General features: G+C 40.8%; 2 protein-coding genes across 2 annotated transcripts in view; one reads left to right on the forward strand and one right to left on the reverse strand.

Moving 5' to 3' along the window:
- The first annotated feature begins 504 nt into the window (after positions 1-504).
- LOC139432841 (E3 ubiquitin-protein ligase TRIM39-like) lies at positions 505-13,964 on the forward strand. The gene is made up of 2 exons (XM_034088275.2): positions 505-649; positions 9,812-13,964. The coding sequence occupies exon 2, from the start codon at positions 9,814-9,816 to the stop codon at positions 11,470-11,472; it is 1,659 nt and encodes a 552-aa protein (XP_033944166.1). The 5' UTR covers positions 505-649; positions 9,812-9,813; the 3' UTR covers positions 11,473-13,964.
- A 1,896-nt stretch (positions 13,965-15,860) lies between these two features.
- The window catches only part of ppp3r1b (protein phosphatase 3 (formerly 2B), regulatory s1ubunit B, alpha isoform, b), a 32,107-nt gene continuing 28,257 nt past the window's right edge, over positions 15,861-19,710 (reverse strand). The window contains exon 6 of the mRNA XM_034088544.2: positions 15,861-18,319. Coding sequence (XP_033944435.1) covers positions 18,272-18,319 — 48 coding nt within the window. The 3' untranslated portion in view covers positions 15,861-18,271. The remainder of the gene's footprint in view (positions 18,320-19,710) is intronic.

Genomic DNA, 19,710 nt, shown 5'->3' on the forward strand with positions numbered 1-19,710 from the left:
GAAGGTATGTTGTCTACATTACTAATAAAACATGTCCCGAAGCTGCAGAGTTTGGGTTTAGGGATGGATAGGAGACCGGCTGAGGTCGATCTGAGGGACCGTTGGGGTTGGTAGGGGGTGAGGAGGTCAGTGAGGTGGGGGGGGGGGGGGGGGGGCAGATGGGGGAGGGCTTTGTAAGTAAGGACCAGTATTTTTTAGTTGATGCGGTGGGAGACGGGAAACCAGTATAGTTCAAGTTCAAGTTCTACAATGGAAATAAGTCTTTAACTATGTAGATTATATCATCCATGACATGTGTTTCAAATGAATGTAACTGAAAACGCTCATCAAAATAAAGATGAACAGCTTTTGACACACCTCATCCCTCCCATCTGTAAAGCACCAGCTTTGCTCGCTAACTATCAGAGATAACCTGGTATTTCTCAATGCCCATGCAGATCAGAGGGAGGGAACCACCAGCTGCAGTGAGAGGAGGAGCTACAGTGGAAAGAGGAGAGCTTACACGTCACACTCAGGAAACGAAAGTTAAGTTAGTCAGAGAGGCAGCCACACTGCAGTCGAGACTAGTCTCCGTTTCTGTCCAAAGAAAATACAAACTGAGTTCATCAGATCTTTCTCAACAACACAGCAGAGTCTCAGTCAAACACTGGTGAGTACATCTGATTATATTTATTGACGAAATCTCCACCCAACTCTAACAACATAACCATATGATATAGAGTCTACTTCAAACAGCTTAAACAGTCTCTTTGTATCAGCTCTTAGTACTTTGTAAAATGTCCCTCTGTGGGACTGATAAAGATATTCTGATTCTGATTTAGTAACTTGTAACTTGTGTTGTGGTACTCAAGACCGGTCTTGGTCTGGAGACCACCATTTAACGGTCTCGGTCTTGTCTCGGTCTCGGACCTAAAGGTCACAAGATTTTGTGTCAAGAGCGAGTGAGACCGTTCTTATTATAGATCCATGCAGGGGCGCCGCCAGGGATTTTGGGACCCATGAAAAGAGATCACATTGGGCCCCACCACCAGGCCCAGGCCACGCCAACCAAGCACAATGCTGTAACCACACCTCCAGAACCCAACCCACTCATTTATGCTTTAAATAACTCGACCTGTACAGGCTTAAATCTATCTTGTAGTCCAATACTAACTGCACAATATTTACTGACACTGAGCGGTGAACATATAACATTCTGCTGCAGTAGAATTCACTATTTGATATAACACTAACATTCCTGACAATAGACCTCAATAGTCATCTTTTATGGTGTACATGCCTTTTTAATAACATTTTTGAATGGAACATTGAAAATAAAGAGAACATTAACACCAATATTATCATTTATAAAATGCTATAAAAAAAAAAATAACATAAGCAGCAGGTTTTTTTAATTAAATATACTACAAAATAAGCGGGTATTAAAGTGTAAATGGACAACAAAACGGAAATGGATATGAAAAGTATTTTTCTCATCATGCATCTTGTGTGTAGTGATCCAATATCGTGGATGGATTTTTTTGTCAAAGCACTTCAGATCTTCATTGCCATCGGGATGTGAAGAGCATTCCATGCAATATAACAACAGGTGTATCTCGAGCCGGTTTCTCAAACTTACCTACCCCACCTTTAATGTCAGCAAAACATTACAATTATTATTTACAATGGACTAAGCTTAGCTAACAGACTAATTTCCACCACTCATGGACCACACCCACCTTTTCTTTTGAAAAACTGGGTGACATATTGTCGCCCTTTAGTCCCTCTCTCTTGTCTTTCTCTCCTTTCTTTTCTTTCTTGAAAGCCTGACTTTGTTAGTTGTTGAGACATCGTACACTGTAAAAACAAATGCCTTGGCTCAACAAAGAAAACCAACAATGTTTATTGAGTTAAAACAACTTCTAATGAAATTGTCTTAAAGCAACAAAGTTATTTGAGTTAGGGGAGAAGGCTTTTCCTCTACAATCAGAGGTGTTTTTAATTTCCACTTACTTAATAATTGGTATCATAAACACAAGTTTTGAAGTTGATTACTCAAAAGATTAAGTTGTTCCGACTAGTTTTACCACATGATTTAAAAGGAATTGTAAGATGTATGTACTTAATTACCAGAGATGGGGTAGTTACCAAAAAAAAAGTAATATATTACATATTACTTTAAAAAAAAGTAATATATTACACTACTTCGTTACTCTCTACATAAAGTAATTAGTTACTTTACTCGTTACTTTACTCGCAGGGCCGGCCCGCCCCTCCCTGCAGGCAGATCACGCAGACTGATAAAGTTTCAAATGTTCTCTTTAGTTCAGTTTCCATTGTCGCATAAGACTGATCCAGATCCTGAATGTTTTCCTATCTGACCGTGGCTGTCCTCTGTCTCTTGCTATCTGTATATTTTGCGCAGTCTATCTCTGCTCACGCTGTTGCGTCAGCGTGTTCTCCTGCGTGTTGGCCATGTGTTGCACTGGAGCCATCAGACACCGCAAAGACTTCAGCCGAGCACGTACGAACTGCGCATGCGTGAGTGGCAATAACTCTCCTTACCAGCAGGCGGCGGTAGTGTGTATTCGTCATTCAAAACAAACCGGAAAACAGAGAAGAAGAACAGACCACGTGTGTGATATAAATAAACAACAGCTATGTGCGTTAGCTTCACCTAGCATGTGTTCTTTGCAGGTGTTTGTTGAGGTTTGATTATGACTGATTTTAGAAAGTAACGAAGTAACGCGTGTCGGGGCAATGTTAGTAACTGTAGTGTGATTACTGAATTATAAAAGTAACGCGTTACACTACTCCGTTACCGACAAAGTAATATTATTACAGTAACGCATTACTTTGTAACGCGTTACACCCAACTCTGTTAATTACCATCATTGTGAACACACGTTTTCTTTTCACCCCCTTACGGCCAAGCCTCCAGGAAGTGCGCCGGACTCAGATGAAAATATTCGTGGAGGCCAAACGGCGGTACTGCACATCCGTTTGGTTGCCAGGCCCGGAAACACTTATTCCCATTGACTTACATGGGGAAAGAGTGGTCTGTAAATCGGTGGATAATTTTTTTTAAACTAAATAAACTACCCAGTATGAACACTTGTATAGCCCTTATTAAAAACATTCGTTCCTCAAGTTGGAAAAATTTGCTAATAACGTTATTCTGAGAGTTATTTCCCTCGGCATTATGAACGTGCATCTAACCCACGGGACCGGGCTGTATGATTACATCTTGTACCGTAAATGTTGTATTAAATAAAGTTAATATTACCGACGTTAGATTAAGGTCCCTGTAGCTTCTTATTGCACTGTATATATATATATATATATATATAGCTAGCCGCTAGCTGCTAACTGCCGCCTCGTTAATATCAAATCTATCATAATAACAATCCATTACCATGCTGTCATGAACGTGCGGTGCTGTTACGTGTACGCAAATTGACGTGCTTGATGTGAACGAGCATTTTGGTTAAAGTTGCGCATACGCTATGAGTGCACATACGGGTACTTCTCAGGCATGCCGGGTAATCTGTGACGTTTCACTCTCTCAAAAGTTGGGCCATTTTATCATCATGCGCTAATGAGCAACTCTCATAGGAATGAATGAGGCCCCGCCCACGCTGTATCCAGTTCTTATTATACATCCATGCTTACGGCGCCCCTGCATCCATGGTCGAGACCACGGCTGTTGCTGGGGATGTGATTGGATGTAAAACGCCCTGTTAAAAAAATTCAACCCATAACGTGACTTCACGTGACTCCGAATCTTTGCCCTCATGCGCCGCAATGTTTGTTAACATGGTATGGTGTATACCAGCTGCTACACTCAAACGGTCTTGCAGTGAAGATGTTGCAAAATGTGTGTGTGTGTGTGGCCTAGCATTACTATACTGGTGGGGACCTAAATCTGTTTACACAGTCACGTGTGGGGACTCGCCTCCCTTATGGGGACAAATTGAAGGTCCCCATGAGGGGGGTCATTAATTTTAGGGTGAAGACTTGGTTAGGGTTAGGATTAGGCATGTGTTGGTTAAGGTTAGGATAAGTCTCCAGGAAATGCATGTAAGTCAATGTAATGTCCCCTGAAGTGATGTATACATGGTATGTGTGTGTGTGTGTGTGTGTGTGTGTGTGTGTGTGTGTGTGTGTGTGTGTGTGTGTGTGTGTGTGTGTGTGTGTGTGTGTGTGTGTGTGGTGTGTGTGTGTGTGTGTGTGTGTGTGTGTGTGTGTGTGTGTGTGTGTGTGTGTGTGTGTGTGTGTGTGTGTGTGTGTGTGTGTGTGTGTGTGTGTGTGTGTTCTAAGGTGGTTCCTGGTTGGTTGTTTTTTTGTTTGTTGCTTAGACCTATATACCGTAACATTTATATGATGTTTTACATTATGTTCTTACTATGTTACTGTTTTTATATGAAAAGGATAACTTTTTGAATAAATATGATGAAGTTGAATTTATATCTTACGTATATGTGTCTTTTTATGATGATGTGGATCTTTCAGATCAAATTGACTATGGTATCTTACTAGGGCTGTCAGTCGATTAAAATAGTTAATCGCAAATTAATCGCACATTTTGTATCTGTTCTAAATGTACCTTAGAGGAATATTTTTCAAGTTTTTAATACTCTTATCAACATATGAGTGGACAAATATGCTTTATGCTAATGTTTATTATCATTTGAACAATGATAAATATTCTCATGAATATTAAACAACAACCTGGAACCTCTCTCATACAATACAAATGGGGTGTGTGTGTGTGTGTGTGTGTGTGTGTGTGTGTGTGTGTGTGTGTGTGTGTGTGTGTGTGTGTGTGTGTGTGTGTGTGTGTGTGTGTGTGTGTGTGTGTGTGTGTGTGTGTGTGTGTGTGTGTGTGTGTGTGTGTGTGTGTGTGTGTGTGTGTGTGTGTGTGTGTGTGTGTGTGTGTGTTGGATCGTTGGAGGCATATGCTCGAACGGGAGCTGCCTGGACGCTGCAATCATGTTGCTGCAATCATGAGTGTGCTGACTTCTCCTACAATGTCCCGCTGTCTGCTTCCTGCATCAAGTCAAGTGTTCGGTGCAGTTGTGGCGAAATGTCGCTCCTCTGTTTTCATTTAAACAGCTCGTTATATCCGTTAGCGCAGCTAGCTAGCACCAGATGCTAACAACAACAACAATGCACGTAAGGTCTCTCTCTCGCTCGCTCGGGCCACACATACACACACCCTCCCGGTCCTCCCGATGGCCAGTCGGTGCCTGCCGGTGAGCGTGGAAGTGTGGTCTGCTGCAAGCGGGCGGCAGGAGCGGGGCTGTCAGTAGCTGGTATTTTAAACTTGATGCGCTCTGAAACTACGGGGCGGCCGAGGAAAAAAAATACACATGCGTTAATCGCGTTAAAATAATTAGTGGCCTTAATTTTTTTTTGCGTTAACGCGTTATTAACGCGTTAACTTGACAGCCCTATATCTTACACATGGTATGGTAAGTGTATCATCAACACATCCTCACTCCCTGGTCGGCCTATGTTGACGTTATGTCAAGTCCCCTGCCGGCTTTTTCCAACGCAAGGGGGGGGGCCTTAGCGTCCATTTTCAACGCAAGGGGGGGGCCTTAGCGTCCATTTTCAGCTTTCCGGGATGTCCATGTGCTTCTATGGATGCTCATGGAAGCACGGCATTCATTTGTGTCGACTGCCCTTAAAGGCAATGAGAGCGTCCATTCTCATTGGATAGCGGAGAATTGTACACCTGGAAGTAAATATTCCCCTTACTGTCGATTGATTTTACAGTGATATCTGAACTACTCATCGACTAAAAAACACCAGATTATCCTTGTTAATTACACAACATTGATTGGTTTAAATTGTGTACAATGCTTTTGTATGTTTCCCCTTCGATTCGGAGAAACAAATCTTTTTTCGGAGTAAAGGATGGCAGAAGACACTACACTACCCAGAATCCCCAGCTATCGTTTGGACTACACCATAAGCTCTGTTTGACGTCACGTGATCTTCACATTTCTCCCTGCAGAAAAAGAAAACATGGCCGAACTTCGTTTTATTCTGGGTGTAAAATGCCTATTTTAAAGTTAGTTTGGCCATTAAAATGCGTTTTGATGTCATTTGATGCGAGAAATATGAGTTGTTATTTCAGATGATGTGTGCAGTGGATGTACATGATCTTTAGTTTGCTAGTTATTACGAAGATTACTTCAGGAAATTGCGTCCAACGTTTTCATTGTTACCAAGGTGGTTGCTAGGGACGCTGCTATCGATATTATTTCTGTTATGTTGTGTAACTGTTTAATGGTGTTATCTTTATTGCTACCCCCTTCCCCGTCAATGTATAGTGTTGGTCCACAGCGCAAACATATTAGTTTAACACAATCCGCATCTAAAGATACGTTATTTTCCCCTGTGCAATTCCAGTCTCACATCTCACAGCACATCGTCATTAACAAATACCGGAAACAGACCGAAATAATTTAAAAAAAATAAAATAATACCTTATTCCGAGTGTGCTTGCTTTTCTCTTTGAAAGTCATCACATAACGGCATTGTAATACACGGTTCGGCTGCATTACATATTACATATCTGCCGTAGTTCTGTATTTATAGCCCTGATGAGAAGACAAACATGAGGAACTGAAAACGTGACGTGGATCATAAATATATCAGCCATTAAACAACATCTTACATTTCTTTTCACACAATACGTCTCCTTGCCGTATCAACACTAATTCGGCTCACTTTTATATTTGATCCAATTGGTAGATAGGCTGTATTTACACCATAAAGGTGCACAGATGATATAAAGGGACACCTGGTGGTTAAAGCATGTTATTGAATTTCATTATTTTTATTATTAGATATTAATAGGATCCCTATAAAGTATATTCATTACTCGTTATTCTCTACTAATAGTTAATTAAAGACTGTATGTAATGACTATTTTGCACATCCCTTTCAAGATTTCAAGATGTTCTAAGGTTTATTGACATATCATATAGGCCTACACAACTGTGGTGTAGTTCTGCACTGAATGAAAAACTTGGGTTGCAGGTTCCTCAACAGTGCATTACAAGACATCTATCAATATGTGTGCATACCTCCAGCAATGTTAACTATGTTGAGGCACTTATTTTAACTGATATTATACATAATGTATTATACTCTTATAAGATGTATGTAGATATTTCATCTCCGGCCTTGTCAGGTATTGAACAATCAATAAATAAAGAACACAGAATTGTTGAATATAAAACACAGAATTTGTGTGATTATACTAAATGATTTTCAAATAAACACAACTGCATATTTAACTGTTACACATGCTGATGTAACGCAAATGTTCCAACTTGGGATCAATAAAGTATATCTTATCTTAAGCTGATCGATGGCTACTGCCATATTTGCAAAATGTGCCTCTGAACCTTGACAAGTGCATGTTTCAGGCTTATCAATTAATGTAATGTAATGTAATGTTATCAATTAACAACAGGAGGGGTCACAAACATAAGACCAGCTGTTAAATAAAGCTCTTCTGACCTTAGCTGGCGTGTGGGTATATATATTAATACTGCCCATTATGGGCACAAGCAATTTTCACCAATTTATTAATTATATGTTTTAAATGTGAGTGTTTCCTGTCCCCTAATCCTCCAGGGATGTACACAGTTTAATACTGGCAACTTCTTATTATGGGAAATACGAAAACGTCTTTTAAAACTACAACTCCCAGTAGAGACGTGCCATAGAGAACATGTTGCGAAACAGAATAGCCAGCATGTGTAGTTCTGGGGACGGGGTGGGGGAGGGGGGACGCGGTGGACCCGTTCAAATCCAGTTTTGAACAGTCTGCCGTGGTTCCATCCCATTTCAAGTGCTGTTCGAGGCTCGATAACCCTCGGAGCACACTCTCCAATCACAGAGCTTGAGGACTATCACGGGGTTTGTCAAACAGAGCACATGGTGTCCAAACGATAGCTGGGGATTCTGGGTAGTGTAGTGTCTTCATTGCCTTTAAGGGCAGTTGACACAAACGAATGCCGTGCTTCCATGAGCGTCCATAGAAGCACATGGACATCCCGGAAAGCTGAAAATGGACGCTACAGGCCCCCCCCCTTGCGTTGAAAATGGACGCTAAGGCCCCCCCCCTTGCGTTGGAAAAAGCCGGCAGGGGACTTGACATAACGTCAACATAGGCCGACCTGGGAGTGAGGATGTGTTGGTATCATGTAGTGTTGGATTCACAGTCGGGTTCCGGTCTTGATTCGGTCTCGCCCTCTTAAAGTCTTGGTCTTGTCTTGGTCTTGCTACTCTTCGGTCTTGGTAATGTCTTGCTCTCGGATAAGGTTGTCTCGACTAGGGTTGCCAGAAACTGACCATGATCAAAATCGATTATTCGGCAGCCCTGGCGAATAATAATCGATTATTCACAGCATAACTCGCTATAACTCCTATGAAAATGTTCAAAAAGTGCTCAAACTTCACATGTGTGCTAACAGTCCAGCCATGAAGACATCTACGGGACAGTTTTGAGATTTCTTCAAATGCCGTTGCCATGGCAACACAATGCTCGCCATGAAACACGGTTTTCTCATAACTTCAGTGAAAATGCTCCAAACAGCCCAAAACCTCACAGGTTTGGTAACGATGCAGCCATCAACGCATCTAAGCGTAGTATGGAATGTCATCAAATGCCGTTGGCATGGCGACAGATCATTCGCCATCAAGTTAGTTCAAAAGTTTGCATTTCAAATATTCTGCAGCTTTTCCAAGCCTTTTTACTTTCTTTTCTTCTATTATCACACATTCAAGCCCCCAGTGTTCATGTATCATTTCAATCTAAATTCTTCACTTTCTTCTTACACATTACATTTCAGAATAGCAATTTAGCGTCAGCTTTTCAGCATAAAGCATTCCCAGTAGTAATTTCTTCAGTAATTGCATTCTCTAGTTACATTTGGCTGATCACTTCTGACTAGGGCTGTCCATTTTTTTAACGCGTTAACGCAAACAAATTTTTAACGCCACTGATTATTTTTAACGCCACTAATTATTTTTATTATTATTATTATTTTAACGCGATTAACGCATGTGTATTTTTTGTCGTCGGCCGCCCCGTAGTTTCAGAGCGCATCGAGTTTAAAATACCATCTACAAGCTGATGCTGACAGCCCCGCTCCTGCCGCCCGCTTGCGGCAGACCACACTTCCACGCTCACCAGCAGGCCAGGGCGGGCCATCGGGAGGACCGGGAGGGTGTGTGTATGTGTGGCGCGAGCAAGATAGAGAGAACGCGCACACCTTACGTGTATTGTTGTTGTTAGCATCTGGTGCTAGCTAGCTGCACTAACGGATATAAGGAGCAGTTTCAATGAAAACAGAGGAGCGACATTTCACCGACAAGTGCGCCAAGCACTTGACTTTATGCAGGTAGCCAGACAGTGGGACATTATAGAAAAGTCAGCACACTTAATTAACATAGGTAACATTAAGCTGTATGTGGCTCTGTATGCTTTACCCATTTCCTCTAACTGTTTCAAAACGAAATCTTTCCATTAGAGAAACAGTTGGAGTCTTTTAATGTGAAGCAGCTCGAGGAAGTAAATAATTATGGTCAGTGAAGAGCAGTGTTATTTTTCAATAGAAAAAAACGAGAAAACCTATATTTTCATTGCTGTTAGCCAGAGTTGCATGCTTGACCCTGTCAGAGTTAAATGGTCAGGGCTGCTCATGGCTTGTTCCAAGTTATCAAACTTCTTTCTTTAAAACTATATATGATATGAATTGATGATTGATGTTTCAAATGTTTTTTCTTTTCTTTCACATGTGTGTAGATATGGCTGCTGCAAGCTACCTGCCATCTGAAGATCAGTTTTTCTGCACCATCTGTCTGGATTTGTTCACTGATCCAGTCACTATACCATGTGGACACAACTTCTGTAAAGACTGCATCGAAGAACACTGGGATACAAGTTACTGGTGCCAGTGTCCCATGTGTAATATACAATTCTACACAAGACCTGAGCTGCACGTTAACACTTTCATCTCTGAGATGGTCGCTCAGTTCAGACAGTCGGCTCAACAGAAAGACAGCAGCAGCAGCAGCAGCAGACGCTCAGAGCAACAAGTCTTCAAACCAGCAGAAGTTCCCTGTGACGTCTGCACTGAAACCAAACTGAAGGCCCTGAAGTCCTGCCTGGTGTGTCTGACCTCCTACTGTGAGACTCACCTGGAGCCTCATCTGACAAAGCCAGTACTGAAAAGGCATCAGCTGATCGACCCTGTGGAGAAGCTGGAAGACAGGATGTGTCCGAAGCACGATAAACCTCTGGAGCTGTTCTGTAAGACCGACCAGACATGTGTCTGCATGCTCTGCCATGTTTCAGACCACAAGATGCATGATGTGGTTCCTCTGAAAGAAGGATATGAAAGAAAGAAGGCAGAGTTGGGGAAGACAGAGGCTGAAACTCAGCAGATGATCTGGAAGAGACAACTGAAGATTCAGGAGATCAAACACTCAGTGGACCTCAGTGAGGAAGAAGCAGACAGAGAGATGGCAGAAGGAGTTCAGGTCTTCATTGCTCTGAAGAAGTCTGTTGAGAGAGGCCAGGCCAATCTCATCAACACGATCAAAGCGAAGAAGAAAACAACTGAAAAAAAGGCTGAAGCTTTAATCAAAGAGCTGGAACAGGAAATCTCTGAGCTGAATAAGAGAAGCTCTAAGGTGGAGCAGGTCACACACTCTGAAGACCACCTGCATTTTCTACAAAGTGTCAAGTCCCTAAACATTCAACACCGACAACCCTCCAAGGACTTGAGAAAATTCCGTTTGACCCCAGCGGTATATGAGGGGACGGTGGTAAAGGCTGTGGCTAAGGTGGGGGAGAAGTTCAGTAAAGAGATGAAGAAGCTGCTTGAAGCTAAAGTGAAGAGGATCCAGAAGTACGCAGTGGAGGTGACTCTTGATCCTGATACAGCATATCCCCGTCTCATCCTGTCTGGTGATGGAAAACAAGTCCGTGATGGTGATGTAGAGAAGAATCTCCCAGACAATCCAGAGAGATTTTCTGATTGTAATTGTGTTTTAGGAAAGCAGAGTTTCTCTTCAGGCAGATCTTACTTTGAGGTTCAAGTTAAAAGAAAGACCGACTGGGATGTAGGAGTGGCCAGAGAGTCGATCAACAGGAAGGGAGCGCTCTCACTGAGCCCTCAGGGGGGTTTCTGGACTATATGTTTGAGCCATGTAAATGAGTACAAGGCTCAAGGTGCTCCGTCAGTCCGTCTCTCTCTGAATTCTCAGCCTCAGAAGGTGGGGGTGTTTGTGGATTATGAGGAGGGTCTGGTCTCCTTTTATGATGTAGACGCTGCAGCTCTTATCTACTCCTTTACTCGCTGCTCCTTCACTGAGAAACTCTACCCATACTTCCATCCAGGTCATAAATATGGCCGTAAAAACGCTCCACCTCTGATCATCTCTCCTGTCAGAGTCACCTAATCACTCATCTCATTTCATGTGTTGATTTGTTTTCATTCAAGGAAACAAACATCAATATTTAGAGTATTTTCTGCAAAATAAGTTTAATGTGGTGAATTTTCATTTCATTTCATTTCAAACCTTTATTTAACCAGATTGGTCCCATTGAGATCATAGATCTCTTTTTCAAGGGAGACCTGCAGCATATAGGTTCCACATGAAACATAAAACAATAAAAGACATCATACATTATATTTACAGGATACATAGTTATAGACATTTACAAGTGCCCATTGTATCGGCAAGCATTTCATTTACTCTAGCTTTAAAAACATGCAGAGGAATGAGATTGCTCAGTTTCAATTCTTGCTGAAGATTGTTCCAAGCAAGTGGAGCTGCGCACATAAAAGCTGTCTTACCTGAGACAGTCCTTGCTCTTGGCACATGAATGATTTACATATTGTTTAGATTCTGTATACAACACATAAGTGGATTCATTAATCTACTCAACAATCAAATAATGATCTCTTCAACACTTTATCGGAACTCATGTGGAGAATATCTATGAACGTTGGAAAAAGCTATAGATTTATTTTAACTTTTAAAAAAAGGTTGTTTCTAATGATACCAAATTTGTCAAGCGAGTTAGAATTAATAATAACATTAAATGTTTTATCTTGAATTGTGTCTTGAAGCTTCATTTAAGAGAAAGGCCTGTTAATGCCTCTATTGGCGCGTTTCCACTGCAGCGGGTAGCTCGCTTTAAGCGTGCCGAGCCCGTTTTTGGGGGCTACTTTTTCACCTTTTTTCTGGCCCGACTAAATCGTGGTTCGAGGGCCAGGAACAACCAGGCTGAGTCTGGCTGAGTATGCTAAACTAGAGAGATAATCGCTGGCAAGGGGGCTACAACTACAACAAGATGAACATATTTGACCGTGATTTAATTGTAATACACGTTTCAAAATGATGCCGAAGTAACAACATACTGATACCGGTTAGTAAAAACCATGAATTAATGCTTTGACAAGTCTGCAGACAGACGGCAGGCGGAAAACCCTTTTAAAATGCGTGTTTTCTAAATGTAGCTTGGCTAAGCTAACGTTATATATGCTCCGACCGTCCACACTCACAACAACGGCCTATACAGACATAAATAAACCAGCGACTGTATTCGCCATGACACAGGCAGTCTGTGGTTTGTACTTTTTTAACTTTTGTCTAGTTTCTGAACAGATATGAGGAGCTGTGAGCTCTGAGTGCTAAGAGCTAACGGCTGTGTTGTTTTTCTGGGGCTCTCATTGAAGATGACGTCACGGCTCCGCCTACACTGCGTTACTATAGTAACTGCCCCAGTTCCTAAACTGTAATGGAAGCGCAGCATTAAAGTGATCCGGGCCTAATAAGGCCTAACCAAACCGACCGAGGCCGACCGAGGCCTGCAGTGGAAACGCGCCATATTGTACTAGGCTACATTTAATATGTGTAATAGTTATACTGCTAGAAAACTAAAATGAAGCTAAATAATATGATAAATCCTCATAACTGTTAACTTGTATATTTACATGCCAGGTGTTATATTGATTACTGGTCAAATGGCGTATGAATCAAAGACATCTGTAAATATGTGATTGTGAGTTAAGAAAACAGTCAAATAAACGAGATGCTTGGTCTGAGAAAGCAGGGACTCGAGCACTAAACACTGAACAGGAAGGCCTGGTTTACACATCATCTGTATTTCATAACACATTTCCTGAGGCTAATTCACATAAACAAAAATATAAGTTGATGGCTTTTTTTGGGAAGAGTTTGTAGGATGAAATGTTTGTTTCCACTAGCAGTGATTGGATATTGTGCGGCTGTAGAGCAGAACACAGTGGGGCTGATATCAGTGAGATAGCATTCACTTTCAAAATGCAGACTCGTCACTGATGAGTCACAAAGACAAAAACTACTCTTTACAATGAGGTAACTAACTACAGAGTTTAGTATTATACAAGTATTAATGCCAACAACTAATATAAGGAAAAATTAGGTTTGATTTAATTAATTTTTTTAAAGATATAACAGTTTGTCTTAAGCCCTACCATTTGCTTCCTGTAGTTTTGCCATATTTGTATAAAACTAGTTTTCCCCTTTGTGATATAAAACGCTGAATCAACATGATGTCCTACATTTGTTTGCATTGTGTCAACACACACTTATGTGTGTTTGTTGTGTGTGGGAGAAACAACTGGATGATATGTGATGAGGGTCACATGACTAACGGGGGCTGGCAAAAAGCCAGAATACACCTCTTCCCAGGTTCTCAGTTTTAACTCATCAGATACACGAAACCCTCCTTTTCTCATACTTTGACCAAATGCCTTTTCAAATGATTTCCCTCCCAGCACGTTTTTATAATCACTGAACTAAACAAGAACTCAATGTGAATCGGATTAAATATGTTGTCTTTCATCCAAGATAACAGTCTTGACATCTACAATTTTAAATAAAAACATATCTACTAATTTCAAGGTCACTGGTCGTTGTTGTTTGTGTGAGTAATGTGTTCAGTGTTATTTCAGATGGCTGGAAACAAGTCTTAAAAACACAAAAATAACAGGTTTCCGTATGCCAAGGATCAAAACCAATCTATACATTTGGCAAGATTTTAGAAAACATGATAAATAGCCTTTTATTTTATTTTTTATTTCAGTGCTTATAAACTCTGTATATGTATATTTTAAGGTAAGCAGGATTACATTTTATCTAATGTTAGAATCTAAACAACAATAACTGCTGTTTTATGTGTTGCTCAAAGTGATGCATGAAAAATCTCCTCACAGTTGTAAAAGGCCTTTTGAGCCAGATTTAAAAATAGTCAAGAAATGGTGTTGCATAAATAGTACCGTGGTATTTAATGCAAGTTTAACAGGATAATACCATACAGACCTCAGCACTGCGTTCATTGTGTTGTTGTTGTTTTACTACACTACAGTGACACACTTCCACCACTTCCTGGTGTTATGGCGCAGAGTGTCCACTGGATGGAGCACAACACAAAGGAAAGATAAGCATGGAGTCACTGTACTGTATCTGAAAAGTGCACAGCGGATCGTCAGGACAGATCTGCCATCCACCTGGACCCCCCGTGGTGCTGGAGAAAGCAAAGCGGAGATCAGGAACATCCTCCACCCAGACCTCTGCTTACTGCCATCCTACAGACTTGTGTCTTAGTTTCAGAATTAGATTTTGTATGTGTCCTTTATTTTAATAGATATTTAACGATTATAGCTCGAGTCTGTCTGATTCCCCAAACAGCTGCTTCTATACTTGCTGCACATATAATACAAATAAACAACTCCATAAACACACTTTTGCTGATATTTGTGTTACTGATGTTAAATAATATGATTGGTTTCCTCTGTCACAACGATGAAAGTTATACTAATAGAAGACATGAAGCTGCAGGGAGAGGATGGATATATGCTTACCTCTACTTTGTGATAAGATGAAAATACAATATTAAATTGTAGTTGTTAAACACATTGTTTATTTCATTTACTGAGGTTTTAAAGATCATTCACAACATGTGTACATAAGCAGTGGAATAATAGGATATCTCTAGGTCATTAAACTGTCTTCAGTTTAATTTTATTAACACAAAAAATAGGTCATAGAAAATGTTTAATTGTGTATTTCGGGGGGGGGGGGGCACGGTGCTGCTGACCTGGGGTCAGTGGGACATCATCTGGGCAGGTTTAGGGGAAGAAGGAGAATACAAACTGTTATAATCACAGCTATTACGATTAGAACACTAATATTGTTAACAATCAATCGATACAACATGCTTTTGTTCCTTTAAAAAACATATTGTTTTATTAGTACAGAAAAATTAAGACTTATTTTAAATATATGAAATAATATGATTAAATTACATCAGCTATATATAATGTACTTAATTTACTGATGTAACATTACTGGGGGCTAAAGGAACAGCTTCATCTTATTTAACTGGCCATGGTCCTCTTTATTTAATCTCCGACGGTGATCTCCAAAAAATGTAAAAGTATAATTTCTGGATCCTATTCAGCTAATTTGCTAGCAGGTTGCTGGAGCAACGCAACCGAACAGCGCGTATCACGTGACGTAAATACGAAGCGCTCCGTAGGCTAGACCGTCTCATTTCGTAGAGGCCGCTCGGTCCAGCCTACGCGGTCTCGTCGCCCGCATCCTTCGTCGACCGCGTAGGCTGCGTACCCCGAAGGATACAACCCCTGAATTGAGACAGGTGCTGCAGCACAGGGAGTATGAGAAAATAATAAAATATATTTTTGAACATTAAAGCATGGAGACATGTCAGAGTAGAGACACTAAATACAATCCTGGAACATTTATGAATGATAATGTAAGCCCACAGCATCTGTAACAACTTTCAAACAGTTTATTTCTCATTTGTCCATGTATGAAGTTTCAGTGATGCAGCAAAGATGAAAACAGGAGTGAAACTCTCAGACTGAATCCATGTGGCCTCCATCACAAACATCCCTTTAAACCCCAGCAGACATTTCAGCACCGACTCAAATCAAACAAGCAGGAAACCAACCGTTAATAAGAAAATCAAAAGTGAAGAAACAAACATCCCTAAAACAGATCGAGTGGCGGCAGGCGACTAAAAAACATTTAAGATTACAGTTTTTTTTCCATGTTTAAACCTTTATTGGCAACATCAACATGCTTGAAATGTTCATGTTTTTATTCATCACCATTATTTATATGTAAACACAACACGGTCTCACTGAATTTCATGAAATGAGCCAAAACTCTGAAATGCAAAATGAATAAACTACAATACAAATGTTAAAGATTACTTATCCTCACCATGAAATACACTATCTGATAATAACACAACCCTGACACCATGTCCACACGCTTAAAATATGAAACTATTACAGCTAAATAAACAGTTTTTTAAAGTAGCTATTTCTCATGATCTCTATCTAGTTGAACATGCACCAAAAACTGTAGTTTCTTATTGTATAATTGTATAAAAATTCAAATATGCAAGTGGTCAAACCAGTAATACACATACTAGCATGCACAGAGTAGATTATTTGCATTCGCAAGACATTTCACTCATTTCATTAAATGTTGAGACCAGCTTTGAAAAAAGACCTTTAATAAAGCTTTTAAAGAGCTTTTAATAAAATCTGATCTACATGCAAAGAGCAACGGGCAGAAGAAGAAGATAAAGAAGAGGAGATCACACGTCATGCAAACACGTCACAAGTCTCTCGTTTCAGGTAGAAAAGTCTTGCAGAGCGTCGGTAAATCAGCAGTGTACTGAATACTACAGCAGGTTTTTCTAGCGCTTTAACGGCCATTTTTGTTGTTTCCCTCCTCAGCTTTGCTTCTCCCCCCAAGAGAGAGTCGGAGGATAAAGACGTGAATGTCCGAAAGCAGACGAGCTGCAAAAGCACAGATTCAGCTCACTACCGCAGAACATTTCTGTGTCTCTCAAAATCATTTACAGCCTCGCCTCGGAGCTTGTTTTTCACTAAATCTTACAGTAAAAACAAAGAGAATGGATTTTTTTTGTACAGTTTTCCCAACCTGCGATAGCCCTGCTTGTTGCTCAACGATCATCGGCTTTACAGTTCCTAATTTTCATAAAGCAAGAGATGTTTGAATTTCTACTCATTTTTTTCAAATGTGCAGAAAATGTAAAACCGTTGAGGAGTTCCTATTGGCTGAATTCAAGCTGCGACAACTGATCTTATTCCACTAAGCTGAGAGTGTTGAATCTACAGATGTGTGTGTGTGTGTGTGTGTGTGTGTGTGTGTGTGTGTGTGTGTGTGTGTGTGTGTGTGTGTGTGTGTGTGTGTGTGTGTGTGTGTGTGTGTGTGTGTGTGTGTGTGTGTGTGTGTGAAGTAATATTACTTTCAACATCAACGGTAGGCGCTGTTTAAAAAAATGCAGACTCGTCCCTGACAGTATTCATGCATGTCGTAATTACAGGTTTCCAACTTGTACTTAATATTCAACATGTTATTACAACTCGGTGCTTAATTACACAAAAAGTGCCTAAAAAAAGCAAAACAAAAATGGACGCTCATGTTAGCCAAAGTCTGAAAACATGTAGTGCCCAATCTCCCTCTGTCCTCCTGACAAAATGACTGTAAAATGAAACTGTTTTTAAGTGTAAATGATGCAATACTCCAGTAAGATAAATGCATTCAATAATACAATTACATCTCTAAAATAAAAGACACAGATTTTTTTTTATATATATGTATATATACCTGTAATTCAACTGCATGTCATAAATTGTTGTTGGCACTTCATGCTGTGTTTGTGTTGTTCTGAAATCAAGTAACGTCACCGCTAAATACACTCATCCACTAAAGTTAACTCTCTTTAAGATAGACTTCCTTTGATTCTCCGAAAAAAAAAACAATGACACCAAAATAAATATAAAAAACCCACATACCTTGAAAAAACCAGTAAAACATACAGAACACATACACACTCAAAGACACACACACGCACGCACACACTCACACTCCAGCTTTCCTCCACCAAACTGAAACCGCCGCTCTGCGTTAAAAAGCCGTCCGTCAGCTTTTTTTTGAAGTGCGGCGAGTCAGAGAGAGTTCCTGTTCGATAATACTTGGTGAGAGTTTGGCTTCAGAAGGCTCGGGGAGGGGGGAGGGAGGGGGGACGGGAGGAAGGGAGGGAGGGGAGGATTTTTCACAAAGAAAATACTTTCATTGAGCGTATTGTTGGACGACGTCTTCAAGCAGATCTTCAGTAAATGGAGGAAGAAAAAGAACAAAGTTGTCAGACGTCCACCACCATCTTTTTGTGAATGTCTAATCCACCAACGACCTGCGGGAGACAAAGGAGCGGGGGGGGGGGTGTCACTTTTCAGTTTGTTTACATTACTTTTAACACTTTTTCTGTAAATGACCAACAGGGAGTGTAAAAAAAAAACTTAAAGAGACCCTACTTCGCTTTTTGGGGGGTTCCCTCTCCTGTCGTGTGTTATAAAGGTTTTAGTGCATGTAAATGGTCTTCAAAGGCTAAAATGTTCCCGCCTCCATGGGACTCCTTTGTTTTCTTTAGGAACATAGTGACATCACTCTGTAACACCTACTCTTCTATTGGCTAGCATTGGTAACACATGGTACGTGATAGGCTATCTCTAAGCCAGTGTTTCTCAAACTTTTTCATACCATGGACCACTTAACCAATAAAAAAACACTCGCGGACCACCTAACTCCACAAATATCCCAAAACACATCGTTTTTCTAGAACAGATTATAAATCGCCTGGAAATGGTACAAACAAGTAGCAACATGTGTGACGAAGGTGTTGCCCTGGGCTTTATCATGCAATAGAAAGTGAAATTTAAGCTCGTTCCATTGCGGAGATATTCCCGCGAGAGTGCGGAAAACTTAAATGTATTTATTTATTTCAAATGTGAAATGTTACCAATATACTCACGGACCACTAGGGGGCGCTCACGGACCACCAGTGGTCCGCGGACCACTAGGGGGCGCTCACGGACCACCAGTGGTCCGCGGACCACTAGGGGGCGCTCACGGACCACCAGTGGTCCGCGGACCACTAGGGGGCGCTCACGGACCACCAGTGGTCCGCGGACCACTAGGGGGCGCTCACGGACCACCAGTGGTCCGCGGACCACACTTTGAGAAGCACTGCTCTAAGCGAATGTCCTATCACATTTTGATGGCATACTTACTATACTATGGCTTTAATGCTACATTATTATATATAAGTTTACGTGAGTACTGTATATATTAGGGATGTAACGATACCAAAAACTCACGGTACGATAATAAAAATCGATGATCTCAATGGGACCACCTGGTTAAATAAAGGTTTAAAACAAAAAAAAGTGTTTAGTGTCAGTCTCACGACGGTATTGGGACGTTTATTTACCGCGATATTCGGTATATCGTTACATCCCTAGTATAGTATTGTCTATGTGCAGTACTGTTTCAAATCTGCCGGTAAATAGATTTTTTCCCCTTAAGGGTTTAAAATAAAAGTATAAAACAGACACTATTTGCCTAAAATATAATACAGCGTTTTTATGACGTTTGAACGGCATGCTAGGATTTTTCTTTTAGCCCCTAGTTTGGGGTAACGGCACTTTTTACTGTTTAACTTCACTCTTATGAATCACTTTAAATAGGAGATAGCAGCTGCTTCCAGCAAAAACAGTATAAGAACACGTTTATTGTCAGACCAAC

Source organism: Pseudochaenichthys georgianus, chromosome 1, assembly GCF_902827115.2.
Source record: "Pseudochaenichthys georgianus chromosome 1, fPseGeo1.2, whole genome shotgun sequence".
NCBI classification, from domain to species: Eukaryota; Metazoa; Chordata; class Actinopteri; order Perciformes; family Channichthyidae; genus Pseudochaenichthys; species Pseudochaenichthys georgianus.

Excerpts from the sequence above, each read along its gene's own strand:
- LOC139432841 (XM_034088275.2), top strand. The coding sequence starts at position 9,814 with ATGGCTGCTGCAAGCTACCTGCCATCTGAAGATCAGTTTTTCTGCACC.